Source organism: Alexandromys fortis, unplaced genomic scaffold (assembly GCF_014885135.2).
Source record: "Alexandromys fortis isolate MF-2015 unplaced genomic scaffold, M_Fortis_MF-2015_v1.1 scaffold_128, whole genome shotgun sequence".
In the NCBI taxonomy this organism is placed as follows: Eukaryota; Metazoa; Chordata; class Mammalia; order Rodentia; family Cricetidae; genus Alexandromys; species Alexandromys fortis.
This window is the reverse complement of record NW_026068012.1, coordinates 3,215,718-3,237,584: the sequence shown is the minus strand read 5'-3', so window position 1 is coordinate 3,237,584 and position 21,867 is coordinate 3,215,718. Positions and strand designations below refer to the sequence as shown.

The 21,867-nt window shown below is 46.7% G+C and overlaps 1 protein-coding gene across 1 annotated transcript in view; it reads left to right on the top strand.

The window, feature by feature from the left end:
* The window catches only part of Dscam (DS cell adhesion molecule), a 444,522-nt gene extending 422,897 nt beyond the window's left edge, over positions 1–21,625 (top strand). Inside the window, exons 31-33 of the mRNA XM_050162107.1 lie at positions 1,851–2,048; positions 3,587–3,889; positions 20,821–21,625. Coding sequence (XP_050018064.1) covers positions 1,851–2,048; positions 3,587–3,889; positions 20,821–21,176 — 857 coding nt within the window. The 3' untranslated portion in view covers positions 21,177–21,625. The remainder of the gene's footprint in view (positions 1–1,850; positions 2,049–3,586; positions 3,890–20,820) is intronic.
* The last annotated feature ends 242 nt before the right edge of the window (positions 21,626–21,867 follow it).

Genomic DNA, 21,867 nt, shown 5'->3' with positions numbered 1-21,867 from the left:
AACTGTGTCTAAATAAATAAATAAATAAAATAAAATCAATGCAGCTGAGAGCATGCATCAGGACTGGGTCTATTGATGACCCAGAGAATCTTAAAATGTATTGATTTGGCTGTCTTCTTAATGTTCCTCTCCTGAATCTTAGAATGATGGATTGGTTCAAATACCAATAACTAGAAACCTGCAAAGGGGAAAATTTCTCTGTCTCTCTCTGTCTCTCTCTCTCTCTCTGTCTCTCTCTCTCTCTCTGTCACACACACACACACACACACACACACACACAAAGGCTGCTCTCCCCTGATGTCCAGTGTCAGCATTTCTTGTTCCAACAAGGATTACAGACAAGTCATGGTCATGTGGCCACCTAACTACACACCCAGCCAGCCAGGATCAGGCTACAGATGGCTGAGAGAGAGACAGTGCCTAAGAGCTATGTCATGCCTAATCTGCCAGTGTTCATCCATGAAGAGATTTCAGGCTGTACTGTGGGCCATAGAGATAGCTCCAAAGGCAGACCCTTGCCTCTTCTCTGGAGAGACATTCAGGTTCACGGGAGCATGTAATTGAGAATAGGCAAATATTGTCAAAAATTAGATCTCAGTTTGCTCCTTTGAGATAGCTGCATCAGCAATGAGTACAGAGTGGCCAGACCATGCCATTCTAAGACGCAGAGAATTCAGAAGTAGAAGGACTCCTCCAGGACCCGAGGCTACTTTCAGTTGGAATCTCAGAAAAAAAAAATCACTCCAGGGAACAGGACACTTCCCCTGGTCCACAGAATTTCAGGAAAGGTAATACGCTGACCCATTCTAGAGTCCAACACAGGTAGCCACTAGTATGTCCCTTTTTTTTAGTTCACAGGGGTTAAGAGCACTCTGCCCTACTTGCCTGTTGCCTTCAGTTCCAGATTTAAAGAAGACACACATCCCTGACAGCAGCCTGCTGACATGTGGACACATGTCATCCAGATAATATGATCAATAGATAGTTAAATAGTAAGCAACCCAAGTCTTGGTCATCGAAGTTCCCATGATGCTCATGGAGAGACTTGCTATCATGTGCTGAGAGAATGCTGGACCAGAAAGAAGATGCGGTCTTTTGTCTCCAGGGACTTCAGCTTAAATAACTGGATGGAAAATTGAACTGATGAGTCAATATGAAACCACGAGTCTTCCAGAGACTCTGATGTCAGTGTCATAAGGCTTCAGCTTCTGTTTATTGGACATTCTGAACTCAGATGTAGTGTTTGTGTTCTCTGCCGGGGGCAATCATCTCCTGGGTCTATTTCATAAGCCACCGTCATGAGGACTTACCCTCTTCCTGTTTGACCTCATCTTGACTGATCCTGCATGAAAGGACTGTTTTTCCAAGTGAGATCACATTCTACGTCTGTGGAGTCAAGATGAGAACATAAACTTGAGGGGAAGTAAGGAACAGGGGGTGTAATTCAGTCTACACCAGCACTGGAGGTTGAATGAACCTTAGAAAGAAAATCTTGTTCACATACATTTGGTCAAGTTTTCTTGTCTTATGGGAGGTGTTGATACTTAGAAAGTTTAAATGAATGTTTCTGGTCATACAATTGTTCATGGCCACAAACAAGATTCTGATCTATCTACAGTTTCCAAACCCAAATGGGTTGTTCTTCTGCATATGGAATTTAAATAAAAAAAAAAAAAGTATCTGGTGAACTTGGTAAGCCATGGAAGAAAACAAGAGGACTTTCAATGGGAAAAGCCAAGGAAGGCTTCCCTGGGGCTTGGCTGAGTGAGGGGGCAGGAGGTGGGGGACAGCAGCTGCGTGCTGTACTTAACCCCTGAAGACAGATGCACATTACCTCTCACTCCTTGCAGATCCCACCACCAGGAGGAACGCGAAAGCTGGACCGACAGCGAGAAACCGGTACGCCAGCCAGTGGACGCTCAACAGACCCCACCCTACCATCTCAGCACACACCCTCACCACGGACTGGAGACTGCCCACACCCAGGGCTACAGGATCCGTGGACAAGGAGAGTGACAGCTACAGTGTCAGCCCGTCACAAGACACAGGTGGGCCCTGCTTTCTTCTTCCCTGATCACAGCAGGGTTTCCCAGGCTCCCTAAGAAGGGGAACCTGTGGAACCTTTCTTCCCTCCTGCCTAGCTTGTCTCGTGAAGGTCACTTTCAACTGTGCAGCTTTCCCCATATGCAAGACCTCCCTGGGTTCTGCGGGATTTAACCGAAACATCTCTTGCAGGTGTCTTGGGTCTCCCACCCATGCTGCTTCTCCGCTTTTAGTTTCTATCCTACAGAGAGAAAGAGACGCTTTTACATTCTCACCCACGCAATGGCAGTAACTGCTGAGTGCACTCTGAAGGCGTCTGACCCACTCCCACCTCCAGGACTAAGCGCCTGAACTTGACATTCCTTCCATAACAAGGTTACAGCACCCCCTGTAAGGGAACATCGGCTGTTTCTTTTGACAATGAACCAGGTTCATTGGAAGGTAAACAAGCCATGGTGTTGATGATGTCAACCACGAAGATTTCACTTCCAACGTGAACTTCCCTAATCTTTGAAAAGAAATTATATCTGAATCTAATAGCTATAGGAAAGGTTAACAGTCATTTTTCTTCCTTCACAATGCACTTCAAAAACAGGGCTCCAAAGGCGGTGTGTCACCGTGGGATTTTATTTTTATGTCTGTTATTTCTCTTAGAAGATTCTCAGAGTTCCATGGAGGTGACTTCAAAACTTTGCTGTAGATGTAAAATGCAGGGGTGCTTTTAACAGAAATGAAATGGCCTTGTTATTATCATAAGGCCTGTTTGTACTGGTTTCTGTCCTATTTTCTAGTTCCCGTCAAGAGAGGTAATAAAAGATACATCCTGGACACCAGGCATTATTCTGCCTTGTGAAAATGTCAGTCTTCAGAATGTGTGCATAATGTGTGTGTGTACGCACATGTACACAAGAAGACCAGAAGTTGACACTGTCTTCCTTAATCACCCCCATCTTGTTTTCTCTGAGACATGGTCTCTCACTGAACGTGGAGCTCACTAATTCAGCTAACCTAGTTTAGCAGCAAGCCCCAGGGATCCTCCTGCCTCTACTAAATGCAGTTTTTACATGGGCATTGGAGTTCAAACTCATATACTTATACTTGAGTGACAGGCACTTGACTGACTCAGCCACCTCCGGCCTCTTGCCTTCTGTTCTAAGATCCATCCCAGCTTCCTTCCCAAGTTGAGGCCCATGGAGCTGAACCACAGAATTTGGATATCCATGCCAATTACAGAGTCTCTGCAGGGCAGATGTGTTTGCGGATCGGAGTAGGAAGGGCAGCTGTGGCTATGACACTGCCTCCCAAAGCAAATATCTTGGCTTATGTATGAAAATGCCCAGTGCTGGGATATCTGACCACAGCAGCTGAGTTGATGTAAAGTCCCTGAGCTTTGTTGGTGAAATTAGCTTCAGAGTAGTAGAAGACGAATCATTGGACAGAGCCAAGCCTCCCACAGCCAGAGACCAGCAAAGGTCATCCAGTTGGTTCACATGCAGACCACCAACTAAGTCATCCCCCCTTTTTTCTCTCCTCCATGGTACAGACCGAGCCAGAAGCAGCATGGTCTCCACAGAAAGTGCCTCCTCTACCTACGAAGAACTGGCCAGGGCCTATGAACATGCCAAGATGGAAGAACAGCTGAGGCATGCCAAGTTCACCATCACAGAGTGTTTCATATCCGACACGTCCTCCGAGCAGTTGACGGCCGGGACAAACGAGTACACGGACAGTCTGACCTCCAGTACCCCTTCCGAATCGGGGATCTGCAGGTTCACTGCGTCTCCCCCGAAACCTCAGGATGGAGGCCGAGTGATGAACATGGCGGTTCCAAAGGCCCATCGGCCAGGTGAGGAGGTAGGGTGGGGACCTGCTTAGTCATCCATCTACTGTGCACACTCTCTCAGTCCTCAGATGGGGTGGGTGTTCTGCTTGCTGAGTGACTGCTGCAGAACAAATCACTCCACAGTTATCTGCTGCAAACAATAATATTCACTTGTTTTATTCATGACTCTGAGCTTTGATCAGTCTAGTGAGGAAAGCAAGCCATAACTGTGGGATCCACTTCTCAAAATCGACTATCTCAGTTCCCAAGTCTTTACCAGCCCTGTTTCCCACGTAAGTCTTTCCAGAAGGTAGCCTGAGCATCCTCCTAACATGGTGATTGAGATCTAAGTGTGTGCATTCTAAATTGAGAGGAAGTGGAAATAGCCATTTTATTAAGGTTAGTGGGGGAACTATATTAGTTAATTTGCTATTACCATAACAAATTTGCCTAGGCTGGGTACTTGGTAAGAAAAGAAGGTTTATTTAGTTCTGAAGTCTGATAGTATGGTGCGCCATCAATTACTATAAAGTGAGGGCCTCGTAGTAAATATTTTGAGGGATGGGTATATCTGTACAAAAAGGCCATACAGCGAGATGGGAAACCTCTGTATGGGAAAGAACTCTTATAGCAGCTAGCTCTTAAGAGAATTAATGCAGAACCACCTCAAACCTTGTCCACCGTGACCTACTGAACTCCTACTGGGTTCCTACTCCCTGCAACCCCACCACCTCTCAGCATCAGCACTCCCACACTGGGGTCCTCGGACACACACTCAGCCATCCCAGCGCTAGGACTGACAGCATGCCTTCCAGGTAGGCTGTTGTCCAAGTAGAGCCCAGGAAACTGGGGTCAAAGAAACACACCCTGTCTGCTTGATGAGAGAGAGAGTCAGTGGTCAAGAGCTGTTCTAGGACTGTTTCACTGGGGGCTTTTGAAAGGAGAGAGGTCTTAGCAGGGGAACCTCCGTTACCCAGTTGTTCACTGAAGATAACAGGAACTGAAGAATGTAACTCTGATGCTAATGCGATTTCAGCTTTGCCTTATGTGAATACACTGGGCTTGGGAGTGAGATCTAAACTTCACACTTGAGGGCTGACAGACAGAAGTCCAGTCTTTCACAGTGCTGATGAGTCTGAGGACTTTTAGCCAGTCTGAGGTCTAGCTAAAAGACCCACACCGCCATCCACCTGACCACAGTACAGAGGGCCCTGGTTGGGCATTGTGTCAGAAGTCTTGGATTTCTGTAGAAGTTCAGTTGTTATGTGTTGGCTGTAGTATTGACAAACCATGCCCAGCACAACTGAAGGAGAGCTTCAGTTTGAATCCGCAAGGCCAGTAGGCTGCTAACCCAAAGAAACACCTTTCCCTTTCCCGTTGTTTCCCACCTATAAGAGATGCCCCACAGCCATTCCCTCACAGACTAGCCAAGGAGCCACATCCAACATTGTGCTTCTTTGCCTGAGCCACAGCAATGGCAGTATTTAAAAATATTTTGCCTTCCCTTTTAAGTTATGGCCACTGCTGAAGTAAGGCCCTAATAAATACGTATAATAAAGTATGTAAAATAAGAATTATCTATCCAGCAAGTAATCTCTCAAGAGTCATGGCAGATACTAAAGAGTCTAAAGAGTCAGAACTTCATTTGTTTTTACGGTGTCTACCTCTGCCGGGGAGAGGACAAGATGTTATTTGTGGGTGTTTTTATTTTGTGTATTTTGCTGTTCTTAGTGTTTATTTAAAAGGCAAATGCAGATAAGATGTGATAAACTGAATGGCTTTTAGACCTTGCTCATCCTAGAGGTGTCGAGAGCAGCAGCAGGAAAGATGAGCTGGTAGGCATTTTGTTTAGCTTCACTGGCAGCTGTAGGTGGGCATGGGTGCTGGTGCCGTAGTGGGGGTTTATACATGAGAGTGCTGCAAAGAGGAGAGAAAGTGCTCTGGATGCCAACCTACTTCCAGATAGTTGTTAGGACCCCTGCAGCGTAGGAGGCTCGAAACGTGCCATGACTTCCCCTTCAAGTGTGATTTAGGGCATAGAAAGCGCTTCCAGGTAGGATGGCCGCCCTACTTTTGCAAGCCTTTAAATTATTGAAGGTTTGATCTTTCTCTCTGATGACATGTTGTCTGTATAGATGGATTAAGAATGTTTTATTTAAAGTTCATACTTTTGTTCATTGTTTCCTGGATCCCTTAGAGCGTCCCAAAGATGACCACAAAGTGGCTATTGCCTTACTGAATTATTTAAAGTGAGGTGATTTTATAACTTTAGATATGAATAATTTCTTAAATCAATATGAGTACTGATATCCACAGACTTTGTTTTGTCTACTCCACAGGGCTGGATTATTATTGGATTTTTAATATGCTCTAGAGAGAGATTCCATCTTCTGGGGTCCCTTCTGTTGTTTTCTCTTAATGCAACTAAAGTTGGTGTGGACAAAGAATTGGCTCCGGAGAACCCCAGGCCCAGTGTGACAATGCATCTGGATGTGTAGTGACACCCAAAGCAGGCAGAGCAGCACAGGGAACTTCCTGGAAGAATCATGGTCCTTGGTGGCAGGGAGATCAAGTTGACCTTTGTGATTTGGGTCAAAAATATTCGGGCTATAAGGTCAGGGCAAAAGTGATATCACTCAGTCCTAAATGCATGATGTGCATGCATAATTTCTGAGCAAATGACCAAGAGTCTGACATGATTCTGGTACCAGAATCTCCATACCCCACTGCAAAAATGTTCTCTATTGATCTTAATATTATGCGGGGAAGACCATGCAGGTTCCCTCAGGGGTAGTAGTGGTGGGGTGGGAATGAGTCGAGATGGCTGCATTCATGTCAAGTGGAAGACACGCAGAGCAGAAGACTGCCATCTCTTATGATGCTGACTGCAGGGTGCATTCAAGCTGCAGCTCTTTCACCTACCCTTCCTCTGTGTCTCCCTGGGTTCCAGATAAGGCATTTCCTTTTCTGGTTCTGGGTGCAGCCTTGCCATTCTCTGGCTAGCTTGTTCCTCTCCTCACCAGCTCTTCTTTTTATCTCCTTGTCTTTTTACTTTGCCTGACTTCAGTACCAACAGTTATGATCCCAAACTTTCAGTTTCCCTACAAATAGGAATCAGGTCACAAACACAACTCTAAGAAAAGAGAAAAGGGGTCATGGATATCTTTCTTTTTCTCTCAGGGTCTATGGAAACCCAGCGAACACCTAGACAGTATTCAGGAAATAGTCTGATGTGAATTAACAGTGTCGTCGGAATCTATGTATAGTGCTATGCCTGTGCATAGTATAGACATTATTGAATAGGTGTGGTTGCATTCACGACAAGATTGGACAAGTGGCTCATATTTTAATTACTAGAAATGATTGGTCAGATCTATTCAAATATAAAAGGAAATCCAAGTTTACTTCAATATACTTCTAGGCAAATTGATGTATTTTCTCCTCTTGCCCTTGATACATCCAAACAGATCACTTGCAGACAGAGGAGAGGATGATCCACCAGTGGGTCAGAGTCTAGCTTTACATTTAATACTACCTAATTTTAAGTAAATTATTAGAATGTGCCTGCTTACTTCAGTCAGCTAGCTAGTTCTATCTTTTAAAAGACAAAAAAATTCAAACTCTATATTCTCTGAGTAATTGATGATAAGTTTAAGGGATTCCCTTCTCCCCAATTATGGAGCCCTTCTTGGGTTTAAGAGTATTTTGAGACACTTTCTGTCACTCTTAGGCTACCCTGGATCTCTATTCCTGATACTTAGCCTATGCAACTGAGAGATGTCACTGCAAGGGGACAAATCAGCTCACAGCTCTTCATGCTCCCTTTATTCCCGGCCCAGCAGCCTTGGGGAAAGCAAAGACCCTAAGGTGTCTCTATACCTGTACCATCTTTAACCTGGATTTAGATATATTCACCCAGCTCTCCACCAAAGATGCCTTTGAGATCCCAGCTGGTCAATGGCTCATCCAGCTAGCTTCTATCTAGGGGGTCCATTGAATAACCAGATATCTGAAGTAGCTGTTGGATTATAATTTTTTAGGATCCATTCTTCTCATTTCGTCGCCCTCTCCTAAAGGTAGGAATTGTCACGGGGGGGGGGGGGGGGGGGGGGGGGGGGGGGGGGGGGAGCAAGGCAGAACTCATGCCTGAAGGAATGGGTGCCTAGAGGATGACTCAGCCTCTGAGCACTTAAGTACTGCTCTGACCTAAGACTGCCTATCATTCTGAACATGTGCTTTTTATCTCTGAAGCCTCAAGGACTCTTTTGTTGGCCTCTTAATAAAAATTAAACTCCAGAACTCTTCACTAGCAAGTAGTTGGCACTACGACCTCCCTTGACTTTCCCTCACACTAGGGTCTGGTGCTCCTTTTCTTATGAGAAAATGTGTTGGTTGCTGCTTCTCACAGGCAATGCTTCATACATCCCTCCTGTATTAGTCATCTTTCTAGTGCTGTGACAAGACATCATGACCAAGGCAATGTGGAAAGAGTTCATTTGGGCTTGTGATCCCACACAACATCATGAAAGCATGGAAGAAGAAGCAGGAAGCAGAGACAGGAGAAACAGGGAGGGCTCACTAGAACATCCCCTGTGACACACTTCCATCTGCAAGGCCATAACTCCTAATCTTCCCAAACATGGCCATCATTCATTTAGGAACCAAGCGTTTAAATGCCCACGGCTATCTGGGGGACATTTATCATTCAGACCACTACAGTTCCCCTCAAGCAACTAGACCTCCTTGTCCTGAATTCTGTTTTGGATGTTCATCTAAAGGTTACACACTGAGGTTCAGCACCTTCCTCACTCAGATTTGAAATTTCTACCATGAATGACACTCCAAGAGCCAGGAAAAGGATTCCCTTCGAAATACAAGTATCTATGATACTCTTATGTTGGCACATGTGTGCATGTTCCTACAAATGAGTTGAAAATGCACACATGCAGGCATAGATCCAAATACATGGGTTCAAAATTCCATGTACATGGCTCATACACACATACACACTCCCAGTGTCTCTGAGCACCACCTTCCTGGTAGATCACTGCTTTTTGCAGCTTGGCTTTAGATTTTAATCTGATATTTGACTACAATGTGCTGTTTTCAGCTTGTGCACTTAAAATACACATCTTCCTTTTATTCCTGTAAATGGTTTGTTGGGTATCTGCTAGATACTTTGGGAGCCGAGGATAAGGTACTAGAGAGACTCAGAAAGATCCCCATCTTAAAAGAAGCTGTAAGGATGTCGTTGCATGACCCAGCACAATAGCTTTGCCAGGCTAAGTGCTTAGAGAGAAGTAGCTTATGGGTGGGGTACAATCTGTCAGCGGATATTCTGGCAAAGATGGTCAGAGAAATCTCTCAGAGGCAATGAGAGTAGGAGCACAGATAAGACCCTGTGGGGCCATGGCCCAAGCAGACAGAAGAGTGAAAATAAAGGTTCGATGTGGGAATGTGTTTGGTGTTTACAGTGTGAGTCAAGAGATCCATCTGACCTACCAAACGCAGGCAAACATCCAAATGCCCACCAGGGATGTCAGTTTTGGAGCTGGCCAGCAGATCTAGCCAGTGGCTCTTCTGCCCACTCTGCAGTTCTGAGTGGAGCAGTGTACTCATTCTTGCTCCTTCCTAGAAACCAGATCTCCCTGATGGGCAGTTGCAGTTCAGCTTCTTATAGGTTTGCCTAGTATTCTAGTCTGTTCTCAGTGATGGTCCCTCGGTGCATTCATTACGGAAAGACTTCTTCTCAATGGCCCTATTCTTAGAATTCTAAGTACATGGCCTAGTTTGCTTTCTATTGTGATAAAAATGCATGACCAAAAGATACTTTGGGAAAAAGAAAGGTTCGTTTGGCTTACACATCTCAATCTATTAAGGGAAGTTGGGCCAGGAATTCAAGCAGAGCAGGAACTCTGGGCAAAAACTGCTTACTTGCTTGCTCTCCGTCATTGTTTATCTGCCCAGGGTGACACTGCCCTCAATGGGCTGATCCCACCTACACCAGTCACTGATCTGAACAGTACCGTACAGACATGATTTCAGCCCAATCTAGTGAAGCACTTTCTCCAGCCCCTCTTCTCAGGAGACTCCAGTTTGTGTGGAGTTGACAGAAACTAACTAACCACTGTTTCCTTGAAACCAAAGCTGAGTGAACCTTCTGCAGCCACCTCCCCTGCCGTCTCTCTTTTCAGGAGGAGCCTCCTGGGCCTGAGGCTCTCACGCTGCCAAGTGTTCTGCAAAGTATACATAGCCAAGGTTGCTCCTTGGGCAATTGCCCATTCCTCTCACACTATTTGTGTTCTTGGCTACAACTGCATTTTCTTTAACTTCTGAGGCCCAGTGGACAGCTCTCTGCTTTCTTGGTTGATTTGCTGGGGCTATGTTCTAGTTGCTGGGAAGGTAAAGGCTATTTCCGGCTCTCAAGAGGTGTTAAGTCTCAAAAAAGCTTTACCCTTAATGGACCAGTGGTGTACAAACAAGGCTACCTGTGTCCCCATGAGTAACCAGAGGCAGCTTCCAGAGTTCTTTGCCACAGAAAACAAGCAAAAGAGTTCAACATGGTGATTTAAAGCTCACCGTGTGTCCAGATATACCCCATCAGAATGCATATATGGACCACTACTACTGACTGAACATCTTTAGTATAGAAGGATATTATTATTACCCAAAGCCATAAGGGCATTAATAAATTTACCTAATACTTTCCACTATTTGATTGGTTTATCTAAATAGATTTTGTCATAAAAGAGGCTGCAGAAAAAAAGATCCTGAAAATATGATTCAGATAATGAGAAATAGGACAAAACCTAGATTTGGAAGACAGGCACTCCTGTACACACATCCACGTGCATACATGCACACACATGCATGTACACACACACACACCAGTATCATGGAGGTCTGCAGAGTATTCTGTAAGAGATAACGTTAGAGAAGACCATTTTTTAACATGGTTCCATACAGCTTCTGCCAATATCACATTCTAATGCATCCCAGATCCCCAACTGGAAAAAGAAAAACATGATTTCAAGACATTTTAACAGTTAAGCCTTTCAATGGCTTCCTACTCTTCTCAGGGTAGAAGCTGGCAAGACACTGAATATTATTCCTTTAAAAACGGCGGCGGCGTGGGTGTGTGGACAAACACAGGATAGACGAGACGCAAAAGGAAGAGACGGACACGCGGCTCCCACGTGGGTGCGCTTTAATGGGGAGAGGGGAACACAGTAAGGGGTGGGACGTGCAGACACACAAGGGTAGGGGGGAAAAGGGAGAGGCCAAGAGAGAGGCCAAGAGAGCGAAGCCTCGTGGACCTTCGCTTTTAACGGGGGGCGCAAGGTTATCTGGGAGGAATGGCCTTCACCTGGGCGCGGCCAGCGCGCACACAGGTGACGGTAATCCAGGAGAAGTCTGGGAGCTGTAGTTTCCAAGGAATAACACTGAAGAATCAACCCATCTTCCTTGTCAGCCTCCCCTGCTCTCCAGTCTCCAACTTCTGGCCTCCTGCAACCCTGAGTTAAGAGTAAAACTCTTTTTTATCGGGCTAACTCAGCTCATCTTGTGGGTGGATCTAGGAACACCAACCATCTTGTTTGCTGTGGTTAGGAGGCTCAGATTTCTCAACCTACTTCATAAACTGAGAAGTACAAGCTCCTAGGCTAGGCTCCTACCTGAGTCCATTGTCAGTTTGTGCTTCCCAAGAGGACCTGTTGGAAGGGATAGATCTGTCTTAGAACCTCATATGCCCAGTGGGTAATCCAGTACCCCAGATCATGAGCTCACCTGCTGCCTAAGGCCAGGAAAGAGTTTCTGATCCCACTTTGGCATAAATCAACGACTTTACTGCTGAGAACACATGAGCTGTGACTAAAAAGTCCTACCTCATACCTCAGTGTAGTTTTTAAAGTCCATAGCAAGTAGGAAGACCACAGTATCAATGTACCCTTAAAAATGCATGAAGACTCCGAAGCACAAGCCAAGAACAGTAACTGAGCCCCAACAGCGGGCCCTCCGATATTAATGTCACATCATTTATTTAGAGTTTTTCCTGGTTGCTGTTTTGGGAGTGAAGATTCGTTTACAGAGAGATTGGTTTACAAGTTTTTCATTACCGTGGTGTGACATTAATATTAAACTAAAAAATGTGTTAGATCCTGCCTGCCTGAGGTGAAGGCAGACTCCACGGTCGCCTTCACTCATTAGCTCCTTGACTGCAATGCTGCAGGTCTCATCTCCATGGTCGTGATTGAAATTGTTAGAACTCGAGGTCTGAGTGCCCTTTGCGTCTTCCTTCTGCGTCAATACCCAGCTGCATCCAAGCACAGACATCAAAACCTTGTTAGAGATTGATGAAAGATCCTTTTTATGTCTCCCAGGAGGCAATCCGAGCCCCTGAGAACTGCGCTATAACTTAGTTTTCCATGAATTTGGGACAGCATTTACGCAGCTTCCCAGTTCCTGGATAACAAGGTATTGCAGAGAAGAAAGAAAAGGCAGCGTCATCGTGTAATATATCCAGGGATGCTCAGCTCTTAGAAGTGCATGGATCCCTTCCTTCCACAGGACACACTGACCCGACCACTTCCAGTGCAGATAGGCTTAACCTATGTTTATAGGTGAGACAGCATCTAAGAAAGACCTTGTCAGGCTGAAAACTTCAAGACATTTCCATGCCCCACACTTGACTGTGGTGCCTCAGGGGTTCCCAGAACTGTTTGGAAGCAAAGGGGGGGAATCTAACATGAACTTGCAAACCCTGGCCCTTGCAATTCACTCAGCAACCACCTCACCAGGCTCAGTGGGAGAAATGCCTGGGTTTTGTCTCTGACCACTGTACGACTCACCCATCTTCCCATGGTCTTCCATGAAAGCCAAGCTCCTTGGGCTGATACATTGAAAGGGATACTGCCCTACGCAGGTTGAGACCCATAAGTTACATGTAGAATTTGGAAGGAGAGAAGGGTCTGCTTAGGGTTTTTTGAACTTTCAACATCTATAGTGAGGGCTCTCAACAGCAGTGATGTCAAGGTGATTGTGAGGCAGGTGCAGGGGGGAAGGGTCCTACCCACCCCCTGCCCACTGACCCATAGCTGCTAGTAGCCTACTTCGCTGCCCCTCACATTGACATTGCCACATTTCCCCAGGGTGAGGTCAACCTCAGCGAAGGTTCACTAACCTGGACCAGGTGTCTCTGCTTGTGTGGTATATGACAGATGGTCACAGGGTGGGGAGACAGAGCTGAGATGCGTGGACCGGCTCTCACCATGGGATTTCTGCAGCCTTGCTGACGGATTTTGCCCTCCCCTTTCCAGGACTGAAATACACTCAGACTTCGTGCATGAGTCTGAATACATTGAGACAGCTCGGGAAGTTTTTAGCTTCAAGGAGGCAGCATATGCATAGAGCGGTTTTCACACCATCAGGACAGACAGCCTGACTGCCCCCTTCCTTCGTGGAGGATGACAGGCTCTAAGCCTCAGGTGCTGATGGATGAGAGGGAGGAATCCTCCCTCTTAGGGGCCAGGGGGCAGTAATTACATCTGTGTGCTTGCCAGTTATGGGAAGTGGGGAGATCGATACCAGCTTCCTTAATCTGGACTTTCAGAGACATTACTGTCACTGAAGGTCCCCAGGGGGCCGTGGCAGAGGATGAGAAATAAAGCATTGTATCGGAAAATAACACATAACACTGAGTTAATAGCTAAATTGTCCTCCTCCTCCTCAAGATGCCAGTCAAATCCGAGGGCTGGACTCCTCCCGGTGGGGCAGTGGTTACTACGATTTGCCATCTGTAGTGAGACCCAGGGAGGAAATGTGAGAAAGGGGGCTTAGAGTGAGTGTGTATTGTTCTGGTGGGGCACATACATCTCAGAAGCTGAGGAGGGGCTGGTCCATGACTGTAATACATGGGTACTCCCAACACGCTCACCTCTCTGATGGCCTGTGAGTCGGAGCATGCTTCCCTTCTACCTGTGATCCCACCTTTAATTTTCATCTCTTTGTGGCTGTTTCCTGTCCTTGCCTCTGCTCCCATCATCCTGTGTGTATCCATCCATCTCTTTGATCTCTGTCTGCTTCTTTGCCCCTGTGGTTGTCTCTCACCCATCCCCCCTTCACCGCACGCTGTCCCCGCCCAACTCAGCCTCACACACCACCCTGTGCTCAACATCTTGAACTCAACTCTGGGGAAATGGCACTTGGGGAAGCCAAAGTGCCTCAGCTGCCTAGTGTCCTGGTGCGTTGCTTCTGAGACAGGGGTGTGGACCCCAAGAGCAGAGGGGCTTGACGGGTGCAGAAATGTGTGCTTTAAGTTTGCCTAAGAGTAGAGTGTTTCAAAGGCCCAGCTGGGACTCCAATAAGCCCCTGCCAATAAGTCTGTGTTGCTGCTTGGCTTGGGAAAGAGGTACTAACTGGGTTGAGGTAACTTGGGGGAAAGTAGACATGCAGACAGTGGGGTAAACAAGGACACACACACACACACACACACACACTTTGTTGGCTGTCTGGGCTGACTGCTACCTTGCACTCATCTCTCTCCTTAGCCCTCTCCTACCCACAACCCCTGAGTTTTACCCTTCTGTATGGCTTTGACTTCATGAATGAAAGCATTATCCAAGAGAAACGAAACAGAGAGAGGGAGAAAGAGGAGGAGGAAGAGAATAAAGGGAGGAAATAGAGGATGGGGGAAAAGGAGGAAGAGAGGAAAATGAAGAGGAGGAAAGGAGGGAAAGCTAGGCCAGTGGGAGGCCAAGAGGAAGAAGAACCAACGATATGGAACCTACAAATGGCTCTGGCACCTCCCACCGGCAAAGCCACACTGCAGAGAGTATGAGGACTGACTACTGTTCTGATTGCCTGTGCAGCACCAGATCCCGCACGCAGGATGCCCAGGGTGTTGTCTACCTGTCAGAGGCAGCACCATGGTGTATAAACAATATACTCACTCAAAGAGCTCTTGAATTGCTGACTACCGGTGCTTTCAAATGTGTGGGGAACTCAGAGGATCCTGGCTGACGAGAGTAGGGGGTATATTTCCCCTGTGGAGTTAGAAACCCTCATAGAGGATGGTGTTTCCCGTGGGGGTCCGGGAGCTGCAGGAAGCCAAGTCCAAAGACCCCTCCCTGCCAAGCTCTGGGTTGTCTCTCTCGCCAGATACACGGGGTCTGTTTCTGCAGGGCTGGGAGAGCAGGCGCAGGTCTGTGGCTCAGACTTGGTGGAGGAGAAAGGAGGGACTGCACGTGGCATTAGCACCTCTCCAGCAGTGCTCCAGCCTCTGCAAGAACCCTTTGTAGCTCCCTCAACTCTTTTCTCTTCCTGCGGCTGGTGGAGGCAGAAATGACCAATGAGAAAGGAGGGGGTGTGGCTGTTGCTATGGAGACTCTAAACCCTTCACAGAGGAGAAGAAAAGGTATCCGATTCCCGAGGCTTGCTGGGACAAGTCACCACAAACTTGAGAGCTTAAAACAGATTTATTCTCTCACAGTTCTAGAGACCAGAAGTTCAAAGTCAAGACACCAGCTGACAAATGTTCCTCTGAGGGCTCTAGGTAAGAGCACACTCCTGGCCAACCCCAGCTCTGCTGGCACCAGGTTTCCCTGGGCTTCTGGCCCCACCGCTCTGGCTTGACTTCCATCCTCCCATGGCTCAATTCCCATGTGCCTCCCATGTCCCTCTGTCTAGCTCTTATAGAGGCATATGTCACTGGATTTAAAGCCCGTATTAAATCCAAATGACCATTTCTCAGGTCACCTAGCTTCATCCCATCTGCAAAGGCCACTTCTCTGGGTGGAGCTACACTCAGAATTCTGGACCTGCGTCCATGGGTGCCACTAACCAGCCCCCTCTCATTCTTCTGAAAGGCCTGCACCTCTAAACCCCTGTCCTATGGTGAAACCTGCATGTGAGCTGCATAACAGAGTCATTGCCGCAGCCCTCCGTACTGGAGACAAGGCCTCCTAGCCGTGGTCCACACCAGTCATGCTCAGAATGTCCTCCCAACAGTGCCTCCAGGAGGCACAGCTGGCACTGGAGTCTCCCCACCCCAGACTCTGTCTTCCTAGAGCTGTCATCTCAGTGGTGGCCTTAATTTGTACAGGCACCTGAGGAACCTAGGCTCTAGACAGATTTCCAAACAATCCCATCTCCCAACTTGTGTTCAAACTTTAGTGTGGACGTAGAATTCAACAGAAATAAAGTACTGACCACCCTGGTGCTTCCTTCTCAATAAGCATGTGCATTTGATGCATTCACACAGCCAGAAGAGTTGCTCTGTATGCTGATTAGAAAACACTCAGTCGTTCATATTTGATACACACACACACACACACACACACACCAAGGAGAGCAGCTCTTCTTTTTTTCTCTTCATCTCTTTAAACAACCATCTAACTTCATAAAGCTTTACTTGTTTTTTTAACTCTGGTTCTTTACGAGATATTAGACATTCAGAGCTGCTTGGCAGACCTGCAAGGAGACCTAGCTGTGAAGATTTCTAGTTCCATTACGAAAGGTCAGCACTTCTAACCAAGCTTTTGTTTAGGCTATCAAACACTCTTGGTCACTGCACCAAAAGGGGGAGCTATGATGAACATAAATCTTGGGTGCCCTGTTTTTAAGATATTTATTTGCCATATTCATTGCGTGTGCATAGGTGTGCATGTGTGTGGAAGTCTTTTCTTACCTTCCACCATGTGGGTCCTGGGAACCAAACTTAGGCCTCCAGGCAAGGTGGCAAGTGCCTTTGCCCACTGAACCATCTAGCCAGCACAGGACATTGTGTTCTCATTTTAAACAAGTATGCCTTGACCTTTACAATCCCACATAGAGAAATCTATAATCTGGCTAGGACTGAAAGGCCACAGGCTTGTGGGGGATCATTACCATTTGGGAAATGTGATGGAGAGAGCTACTGGGGTAAAAACTGAGGCCCAAGCGGATCATAGCTCATTACAGACACACCAGGCATGCAAGATGGAGTCAGATAGCAGCAGTCACCCATCTTCTTAACCTGTCCCCTTGAATAACACTGGCATAAACGTGGTCCCCCTGTTCCACGCATTGAGACAACAGGATAAAAATTAATTACACAATCGAATAAAAGAGTACATCAGTCCAGTTTACCTATTGAACTCTTAGGAATACTCACTTTTAAGGGGAGTTAAATATATAAAATTTTATATATTTCAAAATTAGTCAGGTAGCATGTACTGATACACAGAGCAAGTGTTCCTCACATTGAAAAATAATTCTGCATCTTACTTATCCTGCATTATTTGCATGTGTGGTCTGTGCATGTATGCTTGGTATGTTTCCACTCTCCACAGTATTCATTAAGGCAGGACCTCTCGCTTGACTCCACAGCTCGCCAGTGTGGCTAGTCCTGCCCACCAGCTTGCTCCAAAGAGCCTCTGTGTCCATCATCAGAGCTCTGGAATTACAAACAGGCAGACACAGCCACCCAGCATTGATCTGGGTTCTGAGTATCAAAACTCCAGGCTTCGTGGTTGCATGAAAAACACTTTTTCCACTGGGCCATTGCCTTAACCCTCTATCTCATTTATAAATGGCATCTCTATTAATGGCTTTGTGTTTGTTTCTGCATACATTAGTCATTGATAAAGAAAACTGAAGAATATGTCCATTACTATAATGAAGATAAGGAATTTTTAAGACCATAAGGTTTCATTTTTAAAAAATTAAATCTTTGGGTTTGTTTTCAGGAACAAATCTAATCTTTGTGTACATTTCACACTAGTCTCTGCAGAGGGGGCATCTGGTTTCAATAAGTACCCCAAACCCTGTTCAGAAGGATAACGGAGTGTGTCATTTGCTCTACCAAGGGTCATGACCAATTTATTGAGTATTTATGACTGGACCTCCATAGGACTCAATCTTATGTATAAAACCAGCATTGAACTAGGGTTGAATTTCATGGGCTTGGCCAGGCCATCTAGATGATGACAAACCATAGTTCCTAATGAAACCATGTCATCCTCACCAGTCCTTACAGGGTGGAGAGAGCCCAGGAGGCCCACAAGAGAATGTAGGTAAATCTTCACACCACCAATACCAAGAGGCAAGTTGTTGTGGCACACAAGAAAATCACTTAGCAAATTTCCAAAGAATAGGGTCATCCTTCCTCGTATTCTGGGAGAAATCTTACAAAAACAGTACCATCTTGAAAAAAGAGAATGCTATTTTAAGATGCTCCGAGGTGTGTGCCTTGAGTTGGGTTTATTTCTTCCTAGAATTCTTAAACCGTAGACTATGGTCCTCGATGTCCTGCTGACCCTTCAGTGAGGAAGACAGAACTTTCTGGGATGCTGGGTTTTCTCCTGCCACAGACAATCAGGATTTGTGGCATTGAACTTATATGAAAAATAAGGAGCCCCAGGAATATTTTGAAGCAAAATAAACAGGAACTTTGAGCCATTTTAGCCAGAACTGGGGGTGGGAGTGGGAGTTGTGCTGGAGATGTTATGGGAGAGGCCCAGTCCCTCCAGACTCAATGTGTCTGAGATCAACCCATCCTCTCTAGCTTACCACCTTTTCCCAATGCATCATTTTGTAATTGGTGGCTTGTGCTTATTTGATTCTGTTAGTACAACAAATACCAAAGGCAGGTTAGATTTATGAGGAAACTACATTGCTTTGAGTCAATGTTGAAGATCAAAGCTGCAAAAAGCATAATGAGAACTCTGGAGGGGGCCATGACAGATGGTGGAAATGTGGTGGAGAGGTCACCTCTTAGACTGGGAAGCCAGTTAGAGACCGAGACCCCCATGTGTCTTCCAAGGCCCATCCCCAGTTGTCCTGAGGCCTCTCTATTAGACCACGCCTCTTAAAGGCTCCACCACCACAGTAAGGCCCAAGCCTCCAACGTATGAACACATTTAAACCATAGTATAGTCGACTGTCTCCCCTATCTCCTGAGCTTGAAACCTAGAGGGAGTCACAGTGGGCTCACCCTTCCCCTTGGCCATTGCCACTTCACATCAGAAGCCATTTCTGACAGGTGTCCTTCCTATCTCAATTTCATTCTCTCACTTCCCATAGCCGCCCCAACCCCCAGATCAGGCTATGTCATGTCTCTCTCACCAACACATTCCCCTACCCATCCTTCCTGCTGGAGAACTGCGCATGGCCGCCATACTCTCTGGCCTGCTCACCTGGTATGTGTGCCAAGACAGTGATTTCCTGCAGCCTTGAGACAAAACAAACAGATGACCCCTGGGGTCACCTCAGCCTGCTGCACAGTCCTTGCCTATGTGGGTCTTGAAGTGAGAAAACTAATAAGATGTTTAGATAAGCTAAGTGCCAGACCAAGTCCAACTCAAGCTGCAGAGTGTGACTGCCTCTACAGGCTCACCCCAGTGTGCCAACTCTGCGAGGGGTGGTGGGATGAGTTAATGTCTCTAGACAGGCTCATGGAGATGGGGACGAAAACAAGTCACAAGGTAATATTCGAACAAAGTAATCAGAAGAGGAAGGTGCTCCCCCTCCCCCCCATAAAAAGAGAGTCATTAATGTCTGGAAGAATGCTGGCAACAGTAGCCAGTACTGGGCACACTGGAGAGCAGGATGTTTAGGGTTTGAGTGGGCATGAGGCCTGGCCTTTCTGACCTGAATTTGTGGACTGTGGCATTTCAAATTCAGGGTGGATATTTATAGGCAAATGTTAGCAGAGATTCTGGACGCTCATGCCTGGGACTCAGGAGACAACAGAATGGAAAGGATAATTATTGATAAAAACAAACAAAAAAGATGACGTCAGCAACTGGCCCTCCCCAGGAGGCTGGGGACAGGCCCTTGGGAAGGTTCTAAAGTTCTGCATTGTGAGGTGAAGATTGAAGAATGGTGGTCAGAGGTGCAGAGGCAGCTGGGAGGCCACCGAAGTGGGGCAGGAAAATACCAATCGCATCAGATGTTGCCAGGGTTGGAGCAGGTGAGGACCAGGAAGATACCAGAGAATACGGCAACTGGGCTGGAGTGAACTCCAGGATGATGCTTCCGTACTCGAGACAGCTCAGAGTTGACAAGAAACGCATGGCAAGGCTGATGAAACAGACAAAGGATTTGCTAGGGAGTTCTCACGGGGAAGGCAGGGACCATGGCGCAGACCTGAGACCTAGGACTGAAGGTAGGAAGGAGGATAGACTCCAGTGCTTTGCTCAGGAAGCCACAGCCAGGTAACAGGACATCATGGAGAAGGAGGTAGCTGGAAAGAAAAAGCCACCAGAGAGGCCTTACCTTGCCTGTGATGATAGGGGATCCCAGAGGAAAGGAAGGTGGGGGTATATAAGTGGAGGCTAGCATCAGGCACCCTTTTCCCACAAAGCCAGTACTCTTGAAGGAGAGAAGGTGTGTTGCCATGGCACCAGGGAAGACAATGGAAGTAGAGTCAACTCAGATGTTCTGATCTTCACCCCAGCATGGCCAAGACAGAAGAGACTAAGGAGATGGCCAGGGTGGTGAGAAGGTTGGGCCCATGCTCTCTTTACCTCAGTTCATCACACACAGCTTTCCAAGGTCACATGGCTTCATGGATCATCAAAAGGAGAGCGTTGTCCATTTCCTCAGTATCCCTGGCTCTTTCCTCCAGCCCCATGTGCCCCACACTTCTAATCACATGGGGCTCGCTCTCATTGTCCATAGCAGCAGAAGTGTTGTCTCCAGTATACATAGATACCCGGTAAGGGTACCAGGACTTGTTAGCTCCATGCCTCAGGCTCTCAAACTGCAGAGCTACAGTTCGTGTTCTGTGGCCCATGGGAGAGAAGTGTGAAAAACATCTGCTTGCCTCTCTGGAGCTCACTCCGGTGAGGTGTCTTAAGCAGTGTCCCCTGACATGGTGATAACTCTTTTTCTTGAGCAAAGCTCCCACTTCTTTCCTGAGGTGTTCTGCCCAGAGAAGCAAAGGAGGGTACTGACTAACTCTCTGTGTTTGTTCCCAGGTGACCTCATCCACCTGCCTCCATACCTTCGAATGGACTTCTTGTTAAACCGGGGGGCACCGGGCACCAGCAGGGACCTGAGTTTAGGACAAGCGTGCTTGGAACCCCAGAAAAGTCGGACCCTGAAGCGCCCCACGGTCCTTGAGCCCACCCCTATGGAGGCTTCCTCCTCCACCTCTTCCACAAGAGAAGGACAGCAGTCGTGGCAACAAGGGGCCGTGGCCACCTTACCTCAGCGAGAGGGTGCAGAGCTGGGACAGGCAGCTAAAATGAGCAGCTCCCAGGAATCACTGCTGGACTCTCGAGGCCATTTAAAAGGAAACAATCCCTACGCAAAATCTTACACCCTGGTATAACACACGGCGTGGCTGGACAGCGGTTGTAAATACAATTTAAACGATCCAATCAAAGCTACCTTTTTTTTACGGAATTCCAATATTTATAATTAAAGAAAATTGCCAAAATATATTAAAAAAAAAAAGAAAGAAAATACTGAAACCACAGACAGTGCAAAGACTACTCTGCTTTTCTTCCGTCTGAGTGTGGGCTCCATCTGCCTGGGCATCTGATTTTTGGGGAAAGAAGTCCAGTTTTATGATTTTCACAGGCTATAGCATTTTTACTGATTTTCTACAAAGTGCATGGGGACTCATTAAACCTTCTGAACAGAAGTTCTAGCACACAGGAGTCAAGAAAGGAAATGGGGGGAAATTAGCCTACTTGTGAATCGAAGAGGAACGTTGCTCTGGGGCAGGGGAAGCTTCCGTCACCTGTGCACACCTTTCCTTCCCACTAGGAACCAGGTCCTCGGTTTGATTTTCTGTTGTGAATTAGGATGAGTGCTGTCAGTGAGGGGGTGGGGGGAAACCCATTCGGTCTTCTTTTCTGTTTTATTTTTTAATTTGATGAGACACTCTTTGCATTTTGTCTAAACGAAATAAAAGAGAAAAGGTGGTCTGCCTTTATTTGCATGTCTACTGATACCTCCTATCCATGGCTCGGGCCTCCTTCCTGCTCATACTGTTTGTGAACAAAATGACTGGACCC